This window comes from Syngnathus acus, chromosome 2 (genome assembly GCF_901709675.1).
Source record: "Syngnathus acus chromosome 2, fSynAcu1.2, whole genome shotgun sequence".
In the NCBI taxonomy this organism is placed as follows: Eukaryota; Metazoa; Chordata; class Actinopteri; order Syngnathiformes; family Syngnathidae; genus Syngnathus; species Syngnathus acus.
The window spans coordinates 17,929,193-17,951,420 of NC_051088.1; the positions used below are offsets into that span (position 1 = coordinate 17,929,193).

Here is a 22,228-nt window from a genome sequence, read left to right on the forward strand (position 1 = left end):
ATTTTACAGTCATAGCGACAATGTGTTTTATAGGAACACCGGCGTGACCTCAGTAGGAGCCGAGCTAAGCTTTTAAGTAGCTGCTTATGCCCCTCCCTCGAGTGCGATGGGGAGAAAAATGGGAGTAATAACCCAGCCTAGAAAGTCAAACAGCCGCGTTTCTCCAGCAAAAGCCCCAATATCCATGTGTTAATAAGGGACGGCACCTCGTTAAATTTTGCGATTCGGTGCTTAGCTAGAAGTTGAAACGCAACTGCCAAAAATTGTTCCTACACATAAGGCACAGCCCATGTTGTCAGTAGTTTCCATTGCAATTATTTTGTTAAATAAGCAAAGCAAAGAACCCCGGCCAGGCCCGGCGGTCTCGAGGGACCAGCCGCCGAAACCGGGGTTTGAACCGTGTATGCTTTTCTCCCAGTGGTGCACTGCCGACCTGGTGACCTCATATCAGCGGCAATGACAATGCGTCTGACACAGAGGAGATCTTTTATTTATTTGATTAATATTGCATCAGTTGCACACACTGCAACATGTTAGTGTGTGCGTGTCGACACAACGGAATTTTCTTGCACCAGTGACCATGAGCACAACAACGCTGCTTATTTCCCCGGAAGGCTCCCAGGCTTTTTCTTCCTTGTGGTTTAATTACAACCTTTGCGGATCCGAATCCAATTTTTCCTCCAACTATTTAAAACATTCTTCTGGCGTGTACTTCGGAAAAGGTTTGGCAGTCTCAGCCTCGTTTTGTAAACATCTGACAATTCAGTACAAAAATAATGACTTTTCTTGAAATCCTACACGCATTTCTTCCCCCTTCCAAGCATTGATGTGAAATCTACCGCCCAAAAAGATGAGCCGTCTTCTTCCCTCCACTCAGCCTCGGAGCGCTTCTTGCTTCTCCGTCCAAGCGCATATCTCAAGGTACACGCATTCACTTGGATCTCAGGTCCGATGCATCGGCCGCTCCAGGTGGAGTGAGATGCATTCTTGACATGGATTGATCATGCCTTGTTCACTTCAGTTCAATCTTATTGAACTCCAACCCACCAACCGGTAACACTCAAGTCCAGGCAATTTGACAGAGCGGGCGGGATTGACCTGCCCTTAAGTAAGTATTGATTGTTTGCATCCTCGTTTGTATAGATGTATGCTTAAAGAGCGCTTAAAGAGAAAAGGTGCCCTATTCTTTGTCTCGGAGAAAGAGTGCAAGGACAAGACGATAAGGGGCTCAATAAAAAGGGTGTAATTCTCACTTTATGGAATGCTACAGTGAGCCCGTTGGCCGTGTTACAAAACAGCGGCGGCAGTTTATTTTTGTAGCTCTGCCTGCACTACATTCTGTTCCGTCTGCTTTTTGCCACAGCCTGTGAATGAGTTTCACCTTGTCAGCTGTGGTCTGGACCATAAGTCACCATCTGATTAAACGACAACAACAAAACAGGCAGGGCTCTTCCAAGGACCGTGGATGAACTCACTGGTTCCACAACAATAGACAGCGCAACTCGTCGGAAGATGATGCAGCCGTTTTCTGCTTAATGTTTAATTGGGTTTATTTTATAGTTTCATAATTTCATCGTTTAATTGTGCGGCAAAGCTTTAAAAGTAGGGTGGCCCCTGTAGTGCTGGTGCTAAACCCAAAAGCATGGGCTGCCTTTGCCTAGTTTTTGGAGGCTGACAGGGGACCTGTGTAGCATCTGTTCCCACTGTCAACTTTCCAGCGAATTAAGGGCACATTGCAACAGCCTTTCACTAAATCGCTTCAATTCCCTGCCGTTTGTTTGCATGAAAAGCCCGATTCTCCCGAGGGAAATCTTAAATAATCGTTTAAAAAGCACTTATATGCTGAATATGTCTTGAGCCAATAAGTGGAATTCAATGAAAATAAATTCCATTAGTGATACGCCAAGATTAAATATTTCACCACTTTGCTCTGAAAGGTTATGCTCATAATGCAAGTCCTTATGTGCAGTTCTGATTTTTTCGTATGGATGATCTTTTCATGTTGTTCACGTTGGAAAAAAAAAATATGACTAATAATGGCTAAATGGGGCTGAGGCCTTCCCGTGTAGGGTTTGCATGTTTTCCCCGTGCCAGTGTGGGTTTCCTCCAGGTGCTCCGGTTTCTTCCCACATTCCAAAAACATGCATGGTAGGTGAACTGAGCACTCTGAGTGTACTGATTTTGTGCTTGACTTGAGACCCCCACCGTATATTTATCAGTTCCAAGGCATCTTCTTTTTGCCACTGGCTGTTTCCTGCTCTTTTGACCACTGTTGCTTTTTGCACCTGTCTGTTTTGTTGACCAAAAATCCCAACTGACCTGCAGTATGAACCTGCATTATGAAAGCCTAAGTCGGGCCTGGGAGGGGAAAAACTATTTCTACTATGTCAACCACAAATATTGATTTAAAAAAAATAGTCTGCCTATGTTGATGCTATAATTCATCATTTTATAACCATATTTAGAAATTTAGAATCATGTTTGTATATATTGTATATATATATATGTATATATATATATACTATATATATATATATATATATATATATATATATATATATACTATATATATATACATATATTTTTTTTTGCGACAGATTTTTTTTCTTGCCATTAGTGTTGTTTATATATATATATATATATATATATATATATATATATATATATATATATATATATATATATTAGTGGTGTCAGTTAATAGAGTTATTAAAATGATTAATCCAACCCCCTTTTAATGCCAATAATTTTATTTATCACGCAATTAAGGCTAATTTCTGCCTCATAAAATGTGTACTCTTTTCACGTACTGTTACCGTAGAAAAACTACAATACCTCACCATCAATCATCTTTGGCAAAGTTAAGTGTTTTTTGTCGAGGTGTGTGACACAGTGTCCCCCCCCATCATCAAAAAAAGTTGACTGGAGGATGATAGTGGGGTGGGGTATAACCAACAGGATAATTGATTATTAAAAGATATGTTAGTGACAGTGACCTGAGTCAGAACTACTGACTTTTACAAAAATATTTTACTAAATATTTTTGGCTGAACATGTTCTTCCTGAAATAAAGTGAGCACTTTACACATTGCATTCAAAACTGTATTTAATTTAATTATGTGCTACTTGTACACCTTCCCATCCTTTAAATACATGTATTTTTTATTTGTTGAGGTAAACAACATAAATCCCTCCTCGCAAAGAAGTGTCGATAATGTGATGGGTTTATCATTGGCAGAAGGTCACAGTCTCAAGCACCAATCCCCTCAAGTGCCATCCCCACCATCACCCTTTCTCTGCACCTTGGCTTTCTGAATAAGACACTGAAGAAACATCTCCTGAGGACGTGGTAATTAGCTACGCGAGGACAGGTCATTCATTACACAGCATGGAAATGTATCTCCAAATGTCACACCAGACCACTGATGCTGATGTGCAGTCACTTATAAAAATACTACATTTTAGGAATAAAACGGTATATACATAAACTGCATATACTTGTGCATATAAGACACTGAATTTTATTGTTGATCATGATTTGTTTTAGGTGTAAAATCCTTAAGAACCACTGCCAAAGACTATCCAGGTGTGTCTAATGTTGTGACTAGACAGTGTGTGAAATCACATTCAAGCACTGCATGTCTTAAAAAACACTTGCATGATATGACAAAACAAAATATAGACACAGCATGATATCTGACAGGTAAATGTTTTGCACGATAATATGAGAAGAATATAATTCCTTTCAAGGTTGAACGCAAAGTGATATATATGCTGAGCCTGACTTAAAGGCCCGTGTTGACAACTGACTGTTGTTTAGAGTGAAGCGTCAAATTAGTTGGGAGAGTGCACTTTATTCCCATGCTTGTCTATATTTCGCTACGTGTATGCTGCTGAGAATAGATGCTAATTAGCAATTTAGAGAGAAACTACACGAGTCAAACCCACTGGTGTGGATAAAAAAAAAAAAAAAAATATGGAGGTGCTGTTTTGTTTCTCCATTCTTTAATCTAAAGTGAAAGAGCTCTTTGTCTGCAAGCATTTGAATGCATCGTGTTGTGGAGAATTAAATTAAAGACCCTATAAAGGGAATTCGGAGAGTTGTTTCAGAGTACATTACACATGTTGCTCAAAAATGACATACTGGGGGTCACCAATGTTGTGCCCACAATAATATTAAGTCAAGTCCAATTTATCAAAATAGGCCTTAATCACAAAAGAGTCTCAAAGGGCTTCGCAATTAAGACCACAGTTGACAAATATTAACGACATCCTCTGGTCTTAACCCCAGAAGAGATGAAAGGTATTTTGAGCAAATTTGTGAGTACAGAAAAAGGTATCCAATCAGTACCACATTAATCAGTAGCCAAGAGATAGCTCTCACTTTGAAAAAGGTTAGCAACCCCTCCTATATACTGTATAAATAAGTGATTGAAAAAATAGATTGTCTGCTGGTATGGCCACTTTAGAACCCCTTGTTGTTGCATGAGAGTGCACACACGTTAGACAGAGAAAGATGAAAGTGCCATGAGGGTTGGAATTTTATCCATCCATCCCAAAGTAATGATAATCTCTGCCACTAACGGAATCCTGGAGAAATTATTCAAATACATTTTCGATACATACAGTATAAGCTATTTGAACGTTATTTTGCACCTTTTACTTCTGTGATCTTGTTTCTTACTAGCAAAAAAAAATCATATATTCATCTAAGAAGCATTTTACAATCGGAAGAGAGCCATTTAGCCCCACTCCTGTGTCATGCACTACACGACAACATGACCTTCCATGTCGTGGTGTGTGATCACATTACGATATGATTCGTGGCTATATAAAAACATCCATCCCCTATACCCTATACATTTAATCTTGTTATTTTGATGTGTGTGTTTGGAATCGGTGTAACGGTGGGGCTGAGCGTCTGAGCCCCATTGCCTTGGGCTACCAAGCCATTGCCGCCACCGTGTTTGGGTTCTGGACGCCAACTCTGCTGCCAGCACTCACTTTCAAGGAAACAAGAAGTGAGATTTTACTTATTTGCACTCATGTAGCTCAAGCTGGCATCCATCAGGTTGGGTTGCTAGATTGAGCATCTCAGCGTTTCACTCGTTCGTATTGATTTACACTCAATTCAATTGTTTTTTTTTTTGCCAATTAGCATAAGATATGTTTTGCCGTGTCGTGATTGCGGGACTTTTCAACAGATGACAGAAATAAGTAGCCCACCCATGAATGATTTAAATCCCCACCGCTGACCGCAACGTCAGTGCTCTTGGTGATTGGCAATCATGTGGCGAGAGTGAAACGGTCAAAAGTGTAGCTGCATTTCTCAAAGGCTGATGCGTTGTTGCACGTTGCCACAAGTGTGATCAATAATTCAAATGTATGTAATGGGGGTACAGGCAAGCTTAGCAAATATTTAGAAAATGTGCATCTCACCTTACAGAAGCGTAAGAACAACGGCATTATTGCTCTACACCACTTTGCTTTTACAATAAGTAATTATTTAATCTATAACACTATCAAAATGATTAATTCAAACTACATATTTTTCTGAAAACAACATTTTTTATATTATTCATTTCACATTATCGTGATTGCATTTGCCATACAAGTTCATTTTTAGAAATAAAAAAATGAATCAATTTTTTGTTTTGGTGTTTTTCAAAGTACAGACAAACCAATAAAGTACCAGATCAATAAGCAGTATTAGTAGTCGTAGTGTCATTAAAATCTTAGCGATACTTTGTAGCAGAGCAGAAAAGCCCCACAATGTCCCAGCCGCTCTAGGCTTCAAGCAGATTTCTTAAGCTATTTTTTTTATCTTGTGGCTCAAAAAATGTATGTGTAGGCATAAAGAAAATGGTGGCGGCATTTAGCATTCCAACCACGGTTGTCACACTAGAATTGACAATCACTTTTGACCTGTTACTTATTGAACAGCTAGATGCATAGGGTAAAATCAATTCTGATTACAAAAACAGAAATTTTTCAGAACCCTTTCCAAAGGCAGAGCACAGGTAGACACGAACGGCTTTCATGTACTTTTTGGTATTCTCTTTGGTGTCTGTCTTTACCACTGTCCTCTGACTAGATCAGGCTATGCGGTTTCAGTCCCCTTCATCAATCACAGTGATGATTCTGAGAGAAAGGAGAGATAAAAAGCCAACTGCAGCCTGTCAGGGCCATGTGAGCAGAGGACGCCAATGCCTCATTTAGACAGCAGGTCTGAAGTGGCTCTTTCCCAAGACAGGAGGACAAGAAAGAGTTCACCTGCATTAAATAAAAAAAAAAAAGTTTTGCTACTGTCGTCACAGAAAGAGATGCGAGAGGACAGCAAGCATCACTCTGATCTCGTCGAGATGGATACAAGTGAGATTAAGACTGACAAAAGGACAAAGTTACACACTCTTCTCAACCGGAGTGCATTCAGAGGACATTCCTCTCCGAAAATGGCTGCAATTTTAGGATATGTTTGATTTTTTTTTTCATCAGGTCTGCTACTTTTTCAAAACAATTTAATAGTTTGATTGATTTTTTTTTCTTCTCTCTCCTAGTGGTTTTGTTGTCTTCATTCCTAACGCAGCGTGGAAGAGGGTGAAATAAAAACATCTTTGCAGCAAATCGGCTTCACCATAGCAACACTATTGATCAACCCTCCTGGGTCTTCAGAAAAATCCATCGCTCAAGTCAATTCTGCCACTATTACGAGTTCAACAGATACTCATAGACACCAATAATATTTAGGGTCAGGCCATCAAATCTACAATCACTATTTTGCTTCCTTGATGGTGCACTTATTACAAGGGGGAGTCACTGAATGACCTTATCATAGTAACTGAAACAAAAGCTGGAAGTGGGCTAGAAGAAGACAGCTTAGGGAGTTGTCATCGCTTGCATGCTCCATTAGTAAAGCGAGAGATTTACACTGAAAGTTCATTCAGAGTTTATTAACGTTGGGCCAATACAGTAAAGCCTAAAATGATTCATACCCTGGACACAGAATCAAAGTGATCCCAAGCCGGCTTTCGATTTCTGTTTGTTGAATGCCCTCTTTCTGGGCGGGGGAAAAATGGAAATGGTATATGAAAAAGTTATGTTAGAAAATTATTCACAGTGTATGATTTTTTTGCACTTTTTTTTTTTTTTAAACGTATTCATAAATCGTCTGTATTGGCCAGTTTTGGGGGAAACACATTTTGCATGATTCCAAAGCAGTTGTTGCCAATATAATATGTGCACAAGAGTAATACAGTAAGTAAATTGAAAAATGAAACAAATGAATTGTTTTATTCCATCCACATTTCTGTGTCATTTCAATAGTAAAGACGTCCATTCAACAAGAACAAATTCACTTGAACTGGTCAAGGTTAGGAATTCTTTTATGTTTAACTACTCATTGAAATAGACACAAACACTGACTTTCACGTTTTGCTTCGTTTTCAATATTAAAAAAAAAAAAAAAAAGAAGCAAATTTGCACTTAAAGGCTTTGCCTGACGATCATTTCATTTGTGACTGTTTTGCACTTGAGAACACGCCAAGAAACATAACATGACATGACACGAGCATGAACAACCCCTACGAGAGCAGGGCAAAAGTAAAGGGGAATAAATTAAACACATGTATGGCTCTCCCCTTTCAAGTCTCATGTTAATGTTTCATCGAGGCATCAAAGTGTAACTTGAGGGTTTTACTGACTTCAGACTGTTTAAAAAAAAAAAATAATTCTTAGTGAGTAGCTGATAAGCAATCCAGGTTGACAGCTGTGGTTTGAATCCTTTGCCTAATTGTCCAGTCAATGGAGCCACAAAAACCAAGAGGATGAATGATGCCGTGGACTTGCCAATGGGACTAAAAGCACGTTAAATATTATGATGGTCACTTTCCACTAAACAGCTATTTGCAGCCGAGCCCATCATCATGTTTCTAATTCAACAGAAAGAGCTAGAGCATGCAACGGCAAATCACAAGTAGTAACACGACAGGCTCTATTTTCATGACTGGCGCAAATCCTGCACGGCGCACAGCATGCTGTAAATCTGCGGTGGAGGCAGATTAGACAAGATGTTGGTAATTTCATTCTCGACAGGTCATTTGAAAAAGGGCAGTTTGCATCCTGGTGGGTGTGAACACAGCGTGGATTATGAAAATCAAATTGGCTCGACTACCGTGGTGCATTGTCAGCTCGCATGGAAAAATCTCTATGCAGAAAAGGACGTGACCGCTTGACATTCAATAAGATGGTGACAACCTCATGTCTGTCTTTGCCCGATTCTAATCCACCTGAGTTGCGCTAAGGCCAGCTGCACCACTTAATTGTGGTCTAAGCAGACGTAACTTTACACTGACTTCCTGACATCAAATTATCAATTAACTTAAAGGACACGTCCTCGCTGTGCTAGATATCCCAGCATGGCAGAATGGTTTGCCAAATTGACAAACAGGTGCAGAGATCCCTGAGTCTGCACAAAGATTGGACATGCGATGTCTACCAGCCATCTTACTCTGGTGTTCCTTGCAGTCAAACGAGTGCACGCAAGTTTACACACTTGCAACAGCATCCGTGTGATATTTCAAGCCATTAGCTATTTTGTTATATGGAGATGTGTTTTAAATAATTAATCCGCTGTACTGGAGCCCTGCTGCGGTTCTCATTCCACTGCAGCAACGCACTCTCAGCCAACAGGCATAAGAGATATGCTCACAAAAACAAACGCTAACGCTCTTTGAAATCACTGGTGCAAACTCATTTCATTTGCTTGCAATGATAGCGTCCAGATAGGGTGCCAGCATTTTGACTGAAAATTCACATGGGTGCGCCTCCATTTCCAAATTGATGAAAGCAAGGTGGATTCCCCATAAATCAAAGAAACAGGGGTAAAAATATGTCATTAAAGAAAGAAACAAATCTGGAGGCCTTTGTAATCAAGTATAATTGCACAAAGTGGCGCTGCATCTGATTTAGCAACCCGTAAATCTTGTTCAGATATGAACTTTACAAATGGTCCGACTGACAGTGAAGAAATGAAGAGAGGAGGCCGGTAGTTGCTTCAAGCGATTCCGGCAGCGATTCCGTTGTCATTTCCTAACAAAGGCAACATGCTGGGCACAATTAATCATCACTCTGCTTTAATTGAAGGGGGGAATAGATTTAACGTGACCAATCCCAAATATTCCCCAGTATCCAATGTCTAAAATATTTCCTCAAACTATCCACAAGTCACACTGCAGACAAATAATAAGGGCCTATTTTAGTGCGCTCATAAAAAAAACAACATAAAACCAACCAATTCTCCCTTCTGCAAAGCAGTGACTCTACATTTTACCTTTTTACCACATTTCCAAATTAAAGCAGGAAGAAAGTAACTTCTGCCATTCATCTTAGATGCTGCGTGTCCCGAGCCCGTAATATTATCAGTGACCCATCACACCCCCACCATGGACTGTTCTCCCTGCTGCCCTCTGGGAAGAGGTTTCGCAGCATCCGCTGCAGGTCCACCAGGTTCTGCAATAGTTTTTTCCCTGCTGTCGTCAGACTTTTCTCCTGCACTGTTTACATACTTTATCACTGCTGCACTTTGTACTTTATAATTATCTTATTTCATATTTTTATATAGAATGTCACTTTTTTAACCAGCCGAAATACCACTACATTGTTGAAAGCCGTATGCAACGAAATTTCGTTTTGTACACACCTAGTGTTGACAAAATGACAATAAAGTTCTGTCTAAGTCTAAGTCTAAGTCTAGAAATACCGTTACTGGATGTCAGTGCCATTAGCTACGTTATGCTAATGTTGTTCTTTCTCTCATTTATCTGACTGGTAAACATCACGTTTCCTTGATTTGACCCTCGGCACATTTCCTGTTGATGAAGCGAGCACAGTGGTGTCCTGAGATACGAGTTGAATGACTTGGGGATTTTCAGAGATACGAGCTGCCCTTCACCTTTGACTTAACAGCAAATGGGTGGCAGTGAACACAACTCAACCCGTTTTACAAGAAGCAAGAAGTTTGGCAAACAACAAATGTACAGCTTTGAGCTGTTGAAGGGCAATCCCAGATGGTTTACAGGTAAAGAGGGCTGCAGCTAACTATCATTTTAGTAATCAATTAATCTGTCAATTCTTTTCAATTATGACATTATAAATGATAAATTTCCATCCCTTTAATCAAATGCAGGACATTATGTCAGAATAAAGTGCACAAGCGTTAACCGATTATGATTCAGTCAATGGTTTGGTTTGTAAGATTCCTCAGAAAATAAGCAAACATGACGATTTTTTTGTTTCCTATGTAAATGTTTGCAAATGTCTAACTCTGCTTTCATAGAGGACGGCAGGAATCTGAAGATATTTACTGTTACCTTCTGAATATAAACAACCACACATCTTTGTTGTCTGCTATCTTGATGCCAACACATGCAATCGACGAGCAAACAAATATGTGGTGTTTTAAAGCGGAAGTCAACTCCAACATTTTCTTTCTAATATGTTGCATGTACCCGCACTGCTCTAAATATGGCATTCTGATTAATATTGCATTCATGGAAGGTGAGTAAAGCAACAAAATGTACCCATTTGTATCTATCTCAGGGACAGACATTTTGTTACTTGATGTCGACTGAAAATGACATCACAGGTGTCAGGTGACAACCAATGACAGCTCAGCTTGAGAAAACTGGTGAGGCAATACACCAGAGGGATGGATCTATGAGCTGAATTTGAGTGTCTGGAGTGTGAATTAAAGTCCAACTTAAACTTGCACCAAATTGAGCTTCTGACTTTTCACCTCCTCTGCTAAGTACAACCAAAGTAGGGGCCTGGGGCACTGTCCATGGCACTGAAAGCTAGCACACACGAGTGCTGAAAAACAAAGCATCATCACGCCTTCCATCCATGATTGGTTGTCATTTTCTGTCGACAGCAAGTGTCAAAATGGCCGTCATTTGAGAGAGACAAAAACAAGTTGATTTTGCCTGTTTAATTCATATTCCACAAATGAACCAATACAATGACTGTGTTTGGACTAGTTGTGATGCACAGAATCTATTATTGCAAAGAATTGTTTAACATTTGAAAACAAACAATGCATCAAGACATGCAGAGTAAGTAACAATAATGATCGGTAAATATTCTTTATGCTCTGAAAAGCAGTGAAAACCTCAAATTGTGCCGTCATAACTGTACTACTTGTGCACAATAGGAGTAGCAATGACTCAATTATGCTGCACAAATTGTTCCATTCTTTAGATACCATTTAATTGTGAAAATACTGTCAAAATTAAAGCACTAACCTTTGGGGATAATTTAAATTTATAGCGTATTTTAACTCAATTAACAGTTTGATTTATACTTCCTGTGGCGGTGCAGCAAAACTTGGGAATGACTGGCACGTCATTTTACTTTCAGTTTTGCTTGCTTGACGCCCGTTGGAAAAATCAAAAAGAAGTCAAACACCACATTAATTGTACAACTTTGGTTTGTCATCTCAGAGAAAATTACCATGCCGCCTAACAAATAAACGCTGCTGGAGGTGAATTAAACCTGTGAGCAAGAAGTTTTGAGAACTGTTTCTATGAGAAGAAAGAAAGAAAGAAAGGAGCCCAAAATTGTAAAACTGAATCAGCTTTGATTCTTTATTATTATTACTATTATTATTATTATTTTCAATAGTTGTGTGTTGCTAGAGAAAAACTGTATTCAATGATAAATAAAAGCTATTAGAACAGTCCTGAATGAAAATATACTTTTGACTCAATGATTTTACATTGATTCCAAGATTTTAGTGAAATAAATATCTGTTACAAGCTTTGCTTGCATAAAAAAAGTAGAAGTAGAAAAATGTGGAATATTGGGGAAAATTGTGTGATTAATTTGACAGTGGACAGTGGTACTTTGTTTTACATATAGAGTAAAATATAACACTGCAAATGTTTTGATTGTTAGTTCTTTCATTCACAGAGCAAATTTACTAAATGTAACGCCTGCATTTGTTGTAGAATCTCGTGTGTGAGAGCATTTGCACAACGTTTACTGGCAACTTGTGTCCCAGTGATTAATAATGATGACCAGTGAGGCAAAAATAATAATAGTAAAAACAACGTTTTATGTATGTCATAAAGAATACAGAAGCATATGTCTATGCAAATGGACTTTTATAGTTGTTTTGGACTACGTTGCTCTTATGACGAGACATCTTGATAATTAGTCGTCAAGTCATATTTTTTTATGTTAATATAGACAGTTCTTGTGTATATTCTTTAACATGTGAATTTATCTGTTCTCACAGTCTATTATACTGGATATTATTGTCGTATCGCTGTGCCCAAATAGGTTTTAGGACTTTATGATGATAAATGTATTTTCTATTTATGAAACGTATACTGCATAATAATATGGAATGAAATCTGTATAAGATTCGCTTAAAAACATTTCTTCTCAAATTGTCTGTTTCCAAAAACATTTTCCAAATGTGTTGCAAGGCTGACGAAAAATTTCACATCAGAGAAATTCGCAAGCATATCGAAGTGGGTTTCCACATCCAAATAATCCATCACTGTGCGTGTTGCTGCTTTTGATCATCTTTATGTATGAATGTGATAAATATCTGCCATGTAAACTGCTCTTTTCTTTCCTGCTTTCTTCTCTCTCTCTCGCTCGCTCTCTATTTTTTTTCTTCCTAAATATATATATATATATATATATAGGAAGGAAAAAAAAATCCTGTTTGCTTAGACATCAGCTTAAACAACAGCTGAAATCAACTCATCAGTGTTCGACCATAATGAGAAGAAACAGAACGGAAAATGGATTGATGGATGGATGGACGGCTGGACGGACGGGCGGGCGGGCGGCCGAACGGCTGGAGTTTTGATTTATTATTATCAAGCTGCTACCTTCTCTTGCAATCTCCGAAAGGAAAAGTGCACCTAATGTTTGGCGTTTCTCATTCTCTCACTTGCCCTTTACAACATAGCACGCGGTGACTGAAAAGTAACTCCCCAATTATAAATGACTTATTTATTCATGTGTTGTAGCTTGGTGTTCTTGATGTTTGTAAAGTAGATTTTTTTGCAAGAAATAAGAAAGTTATTCTGTCAGCATGAGGTTATACCTAAATTGCGAATTCTCGAACAGTTTCTTAGCCACCCGGGATTTGTGGTTTGTAAAGTGATGTCTTGAGAAACAAGTTTGTGACCACGTCAAGTCATCTTTCCCCTTTGAAATGAAAGAAAATGAAGATTTTTTTTTTGTCAGACTATCTCACTCACTGAATATATCCACTCACATTGCTATTTTGTTGGCCACGCGAGAGCAGTATAAGACAAACATCCAGTCGACCGCCGCTATTGGGGGTCAACGACCATGAATAGCGAAAATCCAATGACGGCCATTGAAATGCATTGAGAAACTTTCAATCCACAAAGGGGGAAATAGTGTGTGTGGGGGATGTTAACCCAATAGATATTAAGAAATATGAAGATATTTTGAAAATATTGGGGTTGGGGTGCAAATATGAGAATCTATGGGTGCCGGAGTGCCTAACGGCGGCAATGGAGGGGTGGACTGTAGACATACTTGGCTCCTCTTAACCTTCTCAGTATGGCTAGTTACTCCAGAGGACAAAGAATAACTGTATGCCTGTGAGTATTACATTATCTTCTGTTGCGCCACCATTTGTCCTCCAATATCCATTGCTTGTAACAGCACCTCCAAAAACTGTAGATGCAAATTGCTCATCCATCTGTGATGTTTTGCATTGTCTCTTAGCATTAGGCTAGCTGAGGCTTCACGGTTGTCTTTGTTTTATGAGTGTAAACAGTAAACTTCAGCTGAGCATGGCAACAAATGGCCCGAAGCATCTTTTTGAGGGGTTGTAAATGATCTGCTGTTGCTTGTTATGAAGTGAGTTGTGTTGGGTCACCTGCCACCATACTGTACAAGTCACATATGTCAAATTTGCACTCACAAATCAAAGCAGAAAAATTGTCCGTTAGGCGTATCTTGAAAATGTCATAAGTGAATCACTCGTTAGACAATCGTATCTGTAGGCACCACCACCACCACAGGGAATTATTTTCCGTTACCCTCATATTATCTTTCTGTTGTTTTTAATGTTTTTTTCAACCAACACTGATTTCCATGAATATGTAAATGGCCGGGGCACTGTCATAGTAAAATTTTTGTTGTTGCAAACTTCCCATCCTTGTTTCTAGTCGGACGAGTTTAAATCTTAATGCAAAATTTTGGCATCTGCAGAAAGTGATTATCTCGCAGGGAATAGATTTTGGTGCCGATCCAAACTACAGCATCGTCTGGCATTGGTGGAGGTCAGTGATCTGCTGAGTGTCATTATTCTATAATAAGCATCTCCTGTATGTGTCTACTCTCTTGCCACTCCAATTCCCTGCTGAATTTGGCCGTGCTCGGGACGAGTCGGCCTGTCAGGGCCCATTCATCAGCACTTGGAGAGGGACTGCAAGCAACAGGAGCTGTTCTTTCAGCACCACCCGGCAATGCTCCTATTGTGTAAAAGAGGGGTGCCCAAATATCCCAAGTCCAACTCAGATTCAAACCATCAGCTCATCAGCAGGTTTTGCAGAAGCCTGATGACAATTATGACAATCCCCACTCAACTGACTAAAATTTAAACATTACTTGGTCCCTCAAAATAAATTTGTTTCACCAGCACTCCCAGATTATTCTAACATGCTTAGCCTTCTTCAACTCAACAATGTTAGGGGAAAACTACTCTCAATGAGGCTCCCACTTCAGGGTGCGTTGAATTCTTATTTAGACAATTTCATAAAGCCTTTAGCATGTTTTTGCCCCCAGGTGGTTGGTTGACTGCTTGTTGAGAAAGTCCTTGATTAAATATGCAGCAGCGCCTGCATTTGAAATGTAAATATCGCAGACAATCAGGTTAATTTAATCGTGGCAGTCAAAATCTTGATCATGATTCTAAATCGTTTAATTGTGCAGCCCTGGAAGCCAATTTTTTTTCCCAATCGAAATCACCAGAAATGAGTAAACAAAACAAACTGAAGATCAAGACTGATGAATCCCTTTTAAGTGCGTCTCTCCTACACTTTGATGTTTCCAACCAGTGATTCCCAACTGCTGAGCTGCGGCACCTCAGTGAGTCATGAGAGAAATGATCCATCCATCAATTTTCTATACTGCTTGTCCTTATTAGGGTTGTGGGTGACGTTGCATCATTGTCATTGTGATATGCAAAGACACAAAAACAAGGTAGGCAATCCAGACATTGGACCCCAAATTAAAGGGGATCTGAGAGACGGCCCCACATTGGCTCACTTCAACGTCACCGTTTTAGACACTGCAACGACAACACATTGGGAATCCCCCCCCCCCCACACACACAGGGCACCTTACTAGCTGTTACTGGCTGGTAGGAAGTAGGGGACCCTGAGATATTACCGCTACAGACGACACCACTGGAACACCTCAAAAAAACTTCAACATCATGTCGGGATTCGGAATATCCCGAATGGGGATCCCAAATAGCGAACTTGGTTGTGATTTTATCATTCTGTAAATTTTGTGGGTTGGGTTTGTTGTCGTTTTTACAATGTACGTGAACTTTACTTTCTGGGTTTTTCAGTTAATGTTATTCATTTAATATGTTATTTACAGTGGTGCCTTAAGATAGGAGTTGAATTGATTCCATGACCAAGCTCATAGCAAACAACTTGTATTGCAAATTATCTTAATTGAATGGAAATGCCATTTTCTCAGTACAGCCTCCAGCATTCAACAAATCCAACAAAACGTTTGTAATGTACAAAATGACACTCAATTATAGTATATTGCACATTATAAAAAATGCAGTAAATAAATATAATGGCAGGAATATTAAACCATTTTAGGTATTTTCTGCTTCAATTCAACAAACATTGTGTTGCTCCACCTACACCTTGGCTACGTGGGGGCAGTATGATGCACACATCCAGAGCTACATGCAACATCTCAGTTCCTCTACGAATGCCGCACTGATGCTGTTCATTAGTGCATCAATACAGTTTCCCCATTATATTAGTGTTACACTATTAAACATTTTTTGTTGTCGTTTTAAATGTACAAACGGAAGTGACGCTGAATAGCTTGAAGCCTCTTTTGGAAGAATATTTGCACAAGTAGTACTTGTTCTAATTTGAGTTTTCTGCTACCATACAGCACTGGTATCTCAAAAATTTGCTCGCAAATCAAAGGGAAAAAAAGATGGTTCCTTTCTTAAAAAACTCGTATCGTTGGTCCTTGTATCTAAAGTACCCACTACAGTGTTTGATGAGAAAGATATATATATTTTCCTTTTTTTCTCTCTCTCTTTTATCCTTTTTTTTGGAGGGGGGTCTAGAAAAGCCCCTGAGTAGGCAATACTTTTGTGACATTTTGGGTATATTTCTCAAAAGTATAACGAGTATATCGATCGTCACAAAAAAAAAAAAAAAATTGCGAAATGTCGTTTCCGTGCAAAAGTGTACTTTCCACTTGCCTGGAAGAGGCGTAGGATGTTGGCAACCATGATCGATACAGAGCTCGCGGAGGCTCCGACGACTCCCACCACTTTTTCAGGCTTGACAAAGACCGGCGGCTCCCCGTTGGTGCACCTAACATCTGAGGTGTCCTTAGTGATGAGGGCCTGCACGAAAGTTAGCGACTGCTCCAGCGCGTAGGTATCCCTCGAACAAGTGTCCAGCACCCGGGCGCCCAGGGTGATGTTGGGCAAGAGTTGCTCGTCCTGATTGATTTGGTCCAGAGCGTACATCATGGCTTCGAGCCGCTGGATGCCGTTCTCCTTCTTCAGGTCCCCGCACGGCGCGCCGTCCACCCCCCTGGCGTGCACTGGGAAAAGTCCGCCGAGGGTCAAGTGGCCCTCGGTCCGGATCGAATGCGGCGCGTACGTCTCCTGAGCCACAGCCAAATCCAGCGCAGTCCGCATGAGGCAAAACAATGTCCACACGGAGCCCAGCTCGGCGAATAGAACGGGACGAGCCATGTTTTACTATGAAATAAAAATCGAGAGATGAATGGTGCAATCACGAGAAGTTGTTAACGCGAGGGCATCGTGGCTCGCTCGTCACCGCGGAGATTCAACAAGCTGGGCAAGAATACAAGCAAGACGCGGTCCGTGAAGGAGGCTCGATGCGCCCATTGCCTCCTCGCTGCCAGCTTGTTGAATGGCGAAGCCTCTCGTGGAAAATTTATTTTAACTCGACTCCGGCCGCGTCCAACTGGGGTTCCAATCCCAAATAACACACAAAAAAGAAATCAGCGCGCGCAGTGAACGGCAGATGCGGTCAGTACTTGAATCTGAGCTCCTGCAGAAGTCGGTGACATTCTTGTTGTGGAGCAACTCTTGCGCGGAGGTGCAACATCTCTTTCCCACTGGCTTCAGACAGAGCCGAGGGAGGGGAGGGGAGGGAAGGAAAATATAGAAAGAAAAGACGAGTGCGCGCTCGCTTCGTCCACTGAGCGGCGTGAAAAGGAAAATGCAGCTAATTAAAGCTTTCCTCTGTCGCTGCAAACGCTCGCGAATGAGTCACGGGCAGGCTTGCATGGTGTACGGCCCCCTTTGTTGTTTTTTTTCCCCTCCTCTTTTATTTTCCACGGAGGACGTTACTTGGCTTGACTGCGAGCAAGTCAAATGGCGAGCGTATAGCCTGGCACTTCATGGTTTTTAGAAAGTAAGCAAACTAGACGACGAGCTGAATAATCGCTCTCCGGAGATGCAGCACATCTCGACATGCAATCTCTCCGCACTTCCCCGCCCTCTTTTATTGCCACGCGAAAGTCGATTTGACGGTGACACGCAGTTTAAAATCGTGACGACGACTGCCAAGCAGCGATGACAACGAGAGCTTGTCTCGAGCTCCTCAAGTACTTTTCTATTCATTACCGTGGACCTTTAAAAGAGGAGCGGGGGGGGGGGGGGGGGGGTTGGATAGGGTCCAGCCTGCATGGTCTCCAAGGCAACGCGTTTTTCACCAGACATCCCTGATTCATCCTCCACAGTTCACACACACACAAGCACACATCGAAAGGAATTAACCACATCTATAGGAGCAAGAAGCCCCTCACAAAACACCATCCTCACCAAAAAGTGCACAGATGGTGCTTTTACAAACCTGACCGACTTCCCAGCAATTTCATGTGCAAGCGTTAGTCAAGGAGTTTCTTGGCAGAGCCGTCGCATTCTAAAAAGTTACAGTATTATTCAAAGGAGAGAGCAAATCCAATATCGTTATAGGTAGGTTCTATTTGGGCAGTGTTTCCCAAACTTTATTAGGCCAAGAACCATTTGGAAATTCTAACGGCACACAACCAAGCAAAAACACTGGAACAAATATATAGATATATGGAATATAAATATTATAAATTGGATTTTAAAGTGAATTTCCTTCCTTTTAAAACCAGACATCATCTCAAACTGACGGCAGAAAATGCATCAACATTTACGATATCTTCCGTTTCTAGTTTGGTCTGTACAATACATCACAAAATCGGCAAAAGTGATCTTTAGTTTTTCCATTAAGAGTTAAAGCAGGTGTGTGCAAATGTCTTATATAGTCAGTGTGCTGCACATCTAATTAAACAAATAATTGGAATCTAGTTAAGTCGTGTTATTGTCTTCCAAAATAGGATTCAGAAGCGTTGGAGCCTGTCATGTAGTTGTCTTGATATATTTTGGGCCAATGTCAGAAGCCGGTGCTACTATTTCCCAAAACAAAACAAAACCCCCGCTGCCAAGCCTTCCACATCAAACAAGTGATGCAAAACAGAACAAACATGTTGCATTAAACCGCTTTCGAATAAAGACATATCTTGTTGTCCTTGCCAGCGATGTACTGTTGAATGGTAGATTTCATTCTTGCAAAATTTTTATTTTTTTTTTTCAAGGGAATGATGTAACATTGGAACCTTTCCCATGGAAAGTAATGAAAAATGTATGACGCATGGACGTGGGTGCAAGGAGGTATCCAAGTGCTCACATCACATGCATGGCTGCATGGCCTACATCGTCCGCAAGCGGAAATCTTGCAGTTTACATGTGTACATGCAACCTGCATGCACCAATGGACCAGTAAGTTTATTTCTTCTTCAACAACGTCAAGCTTGGTGCACTCTATTTTAATTCTAATGCAAATGATGGATTCCACGACGATTGGCCGCGACTCGGCTACTTTCATTCCTACAACGGTGCCAACACAAATTCTACCTGTGCAAATTCTAAGAAAATACTAAAAGAAAGAAAACCACCCACGCGCACAGCTAGACTACACTTTGTGAGAGACCTGTGCTGGGTGTGAAAATAGGGCCTTTTAACTTTGCGCTTCAACTTCAAGGTACGTACATATTTTACAAGGCACACCACAAAAACAAAGAAATAAAACACAAGTACCATAGAGACGACCTATTTTGTGACACAAATTTGGTTGAGAATCTTTGATCTAAAGCAGTGGTGTCAAACTTTTGTTTTGTCGAGGGCCACTTTGTAAGCGCAGTTTCCCATGGAGGGCTGTTATGACGGTGAAACCAAATAAATATTTTATCGTCGCATCAATTGATCACATACTACTCAAAAGATTAGTAGGTTCCGAGATTTGAGTTTCAGATGTCAATTATAGCAGGTTCTTCAATTATTGTTCACGTTATTGTGAAAAAAAATCGCATTGCACATGGCAAAAATTGAGACATGATTTGTTTTCACGGGCTACATAAAATGATGCGGCGGGCCATATCTGGCCCCCGGGCCTTGACTTTGACATCAGTGATCTGAAGCAAGGATGAGAAACTGGTGGCCCTCGACAACACAAACGATAAAATCTTTTTTTACATATATTCAATGAATTAAAATGTGACGGTTCTCAAGCTGGCAAACCTGGCCGACTTCATTGACAGATGGTGGCTTCAAATTGTGTATTCAAAACTATTTGTATTTGTCTGTTTTTGTGCCAAAAGGTTAGAGTTCTAATCACATATTTTGTTGGTTACACTATTGGCTGCATGATAAGGCACTGATGTAATTTTCGGAGCGAGTGAGAATCCAGTATTCACCCAGATATCATAGCACTGTGCACTCTCACATAAGCTGTTGTCTTGGAAACATGCATATTTTTCCATACCTTTCCAGACCTGGAATTCTTATTCCATACTTTCCAGGATGGTTACACAGTGTGTGATTATTTTGTTGTTTGCTGCAAACACTTTGTTGTTGAGTTGGGGTTGTGGATATTTCATACATGGATTGAAAAATGCGTTATCACAAGTGAAATATATTCAGAACTTATATTTTACATGTATCAACATATTTTGTCATTAGCACTGATGAGTAATTGTGGCTTCCTGTGGATTTAAGCAGCCCATCCTCATTTAAAGTGTCAATAGGCGTAAATATCTATATCACTACCTATGTCAAAGTTGCCTAAACCACATTTGAAAGGGAAAGAAAAGAGAAATTCCTCAAAAAAGTGCTTTCATCGTCATTCAATCTTTACCAATCACCACCAAAAACGATATATTATCGAGAGAGAGTGAGAGTCGTGCCTTGAGATATGAGTTTAACACTCATCAATCAAAACACTTGTCTCTCAAATCCCATTAAGGGCCATTAATCTGTTCCAACACCCCCTCACCCAATTTGTTCTAATGCATATTTTTATGAGGGTAAAAAAAAAAACTCAGTTAAATTGTATTTTACAAAAACACGCAGAAATTATATCATTAAAGAGAAAAAAAAATGTTTAGAAAAATTGTCTTTGTGACTAAATGGTACTCGTTTAGGTGTGCCTGCCTTGGTCGCCTGGTGTCAGTAAAAAACAGACGGATGAATGTACTTTGATTGATATGTTATTATGAATCCCACTTCTTGCTGCGATATGATTGGCTGCAGTTCTTCCTGGACGCAGCAGCCAAGCAAAATGTAGTGGGGGTATTTACTGTCTATAAGTGTGACTCATAAAGGCCTCCACTCCTCTCTGATCATTGATACGGCACTAATATCAGTTGTAACAATATTGTACTGAGCAGCCAGAGAGGTCTAAAGCTTTCTTATGTTCTAACAAGCTACATTTCTGCTTCCTTACCACCATCATACCCCTCCTCCATAAAAATGTAAGAGGATGATTAGTTCACAGAATGTTGCAGGTCTTTATATTTTAAAGCTTTATTACAGGAGTTTTTTTAAAGATTAGTTTTTAGCAATAAAACAATATAAAGTGACGATACCGCATTCATGCAGCAATCTGCAAGGCTGCAGTTGCTAAATAAACACACAGCAAAGGATTACGGGATGTCAATTTGCTTATTCAATTTGGTTGAGTTTCTGTATGGTGTTAAAAAAAAAAAATTACATCGGACCTCGCTTTAAAAACATGCTGGTCCCATTCATTTCTGTTCAATTAAAAGATTAGAAAAGGCAATGTAGCACTAATTGAAACACGCATGTCCTATTGACATTACAAGCTTGGATGGACACATTTCTAATTAATTAAGTTGAATAGTGACTAATTCAATCTTAATCCTGTCATGCAGTGTATTTATCTCCATTAGCTTTTTGAATATTTTACAACAGGCAATACATGCAAGTATGCTAACGCCGAGCATGCTAATATGGGTTCGGGTGCACATTGTGTGCACTGAGTCAGGGATTCATGACACACACGGGGAGAAAGTGTGGGAAGAAGAGTCGTGAGAGGCGAAGGAGGCAGATGGCCTCCTCTAATACGAGCACGCCGAGACAGGCAGGCGAGCGCGAGAGGGAAGCAGCAAGCTTTTCCACAAGTGACAGCCAGAGAAACTGGTGTCGCCACGCACAGCATTAATTTCACCGCTCGGACTCTCTGCTTTAAGAGCCCGACTCCCACTTCCACTGTCAGCTGAAAGGTTACTTTTGAGAAATGGGGCCTGTGCCATGATTTAATTCACTGACTAACCTCAGGAAGAGGGGTCTTTCCCCAGGGGAGGTGCTGTGATTTAGAGTAAGATTATACCTTGGATTGGATCTTCTGTCTTTCTCTTTCCTCACTCCGTGGCGAAGCCGCCAGACACGCAGCCACTCAAAAGAATTCTATTTCAGTTTCGTCATGTAATGAATTATCAAGCAAACACAGGCCGCTGGAGACCGCGTGTCGTCTTATAATCCATTATAGACATGAAAGCAAAAGAAAAGATGCGGTTTCCATATGCCACAGTTGCAAAACAA

General features: G+C 40.3%; 1 protein-coding gene across 1 annotated transcript in view; it reads right to left on the reverse strand.

The window, feature by feature from the left end:
- Positions 1-17,839, reverse strand: part of LOC119135326 (metabotropic glutamate receptor 7) — a 94,701-nt gene extending 76,862 nt beyond the window's left edge. Inside the window, exon 1 of the mRNA XM_037272803.1 lies at positions 16,520-17,839. Within this exon, the coding sequence (XP_037128698.1) occupies positions 16,520-17,023 (504 nt within the window). The 5' untranslated portion in view covers positions 17,024-17,839. The remainder of the gene's footprint in view (positions 1-16,519) is intronic.
- Positions 17,840-22,228: the final 4,389 nt, after the last annotated feature.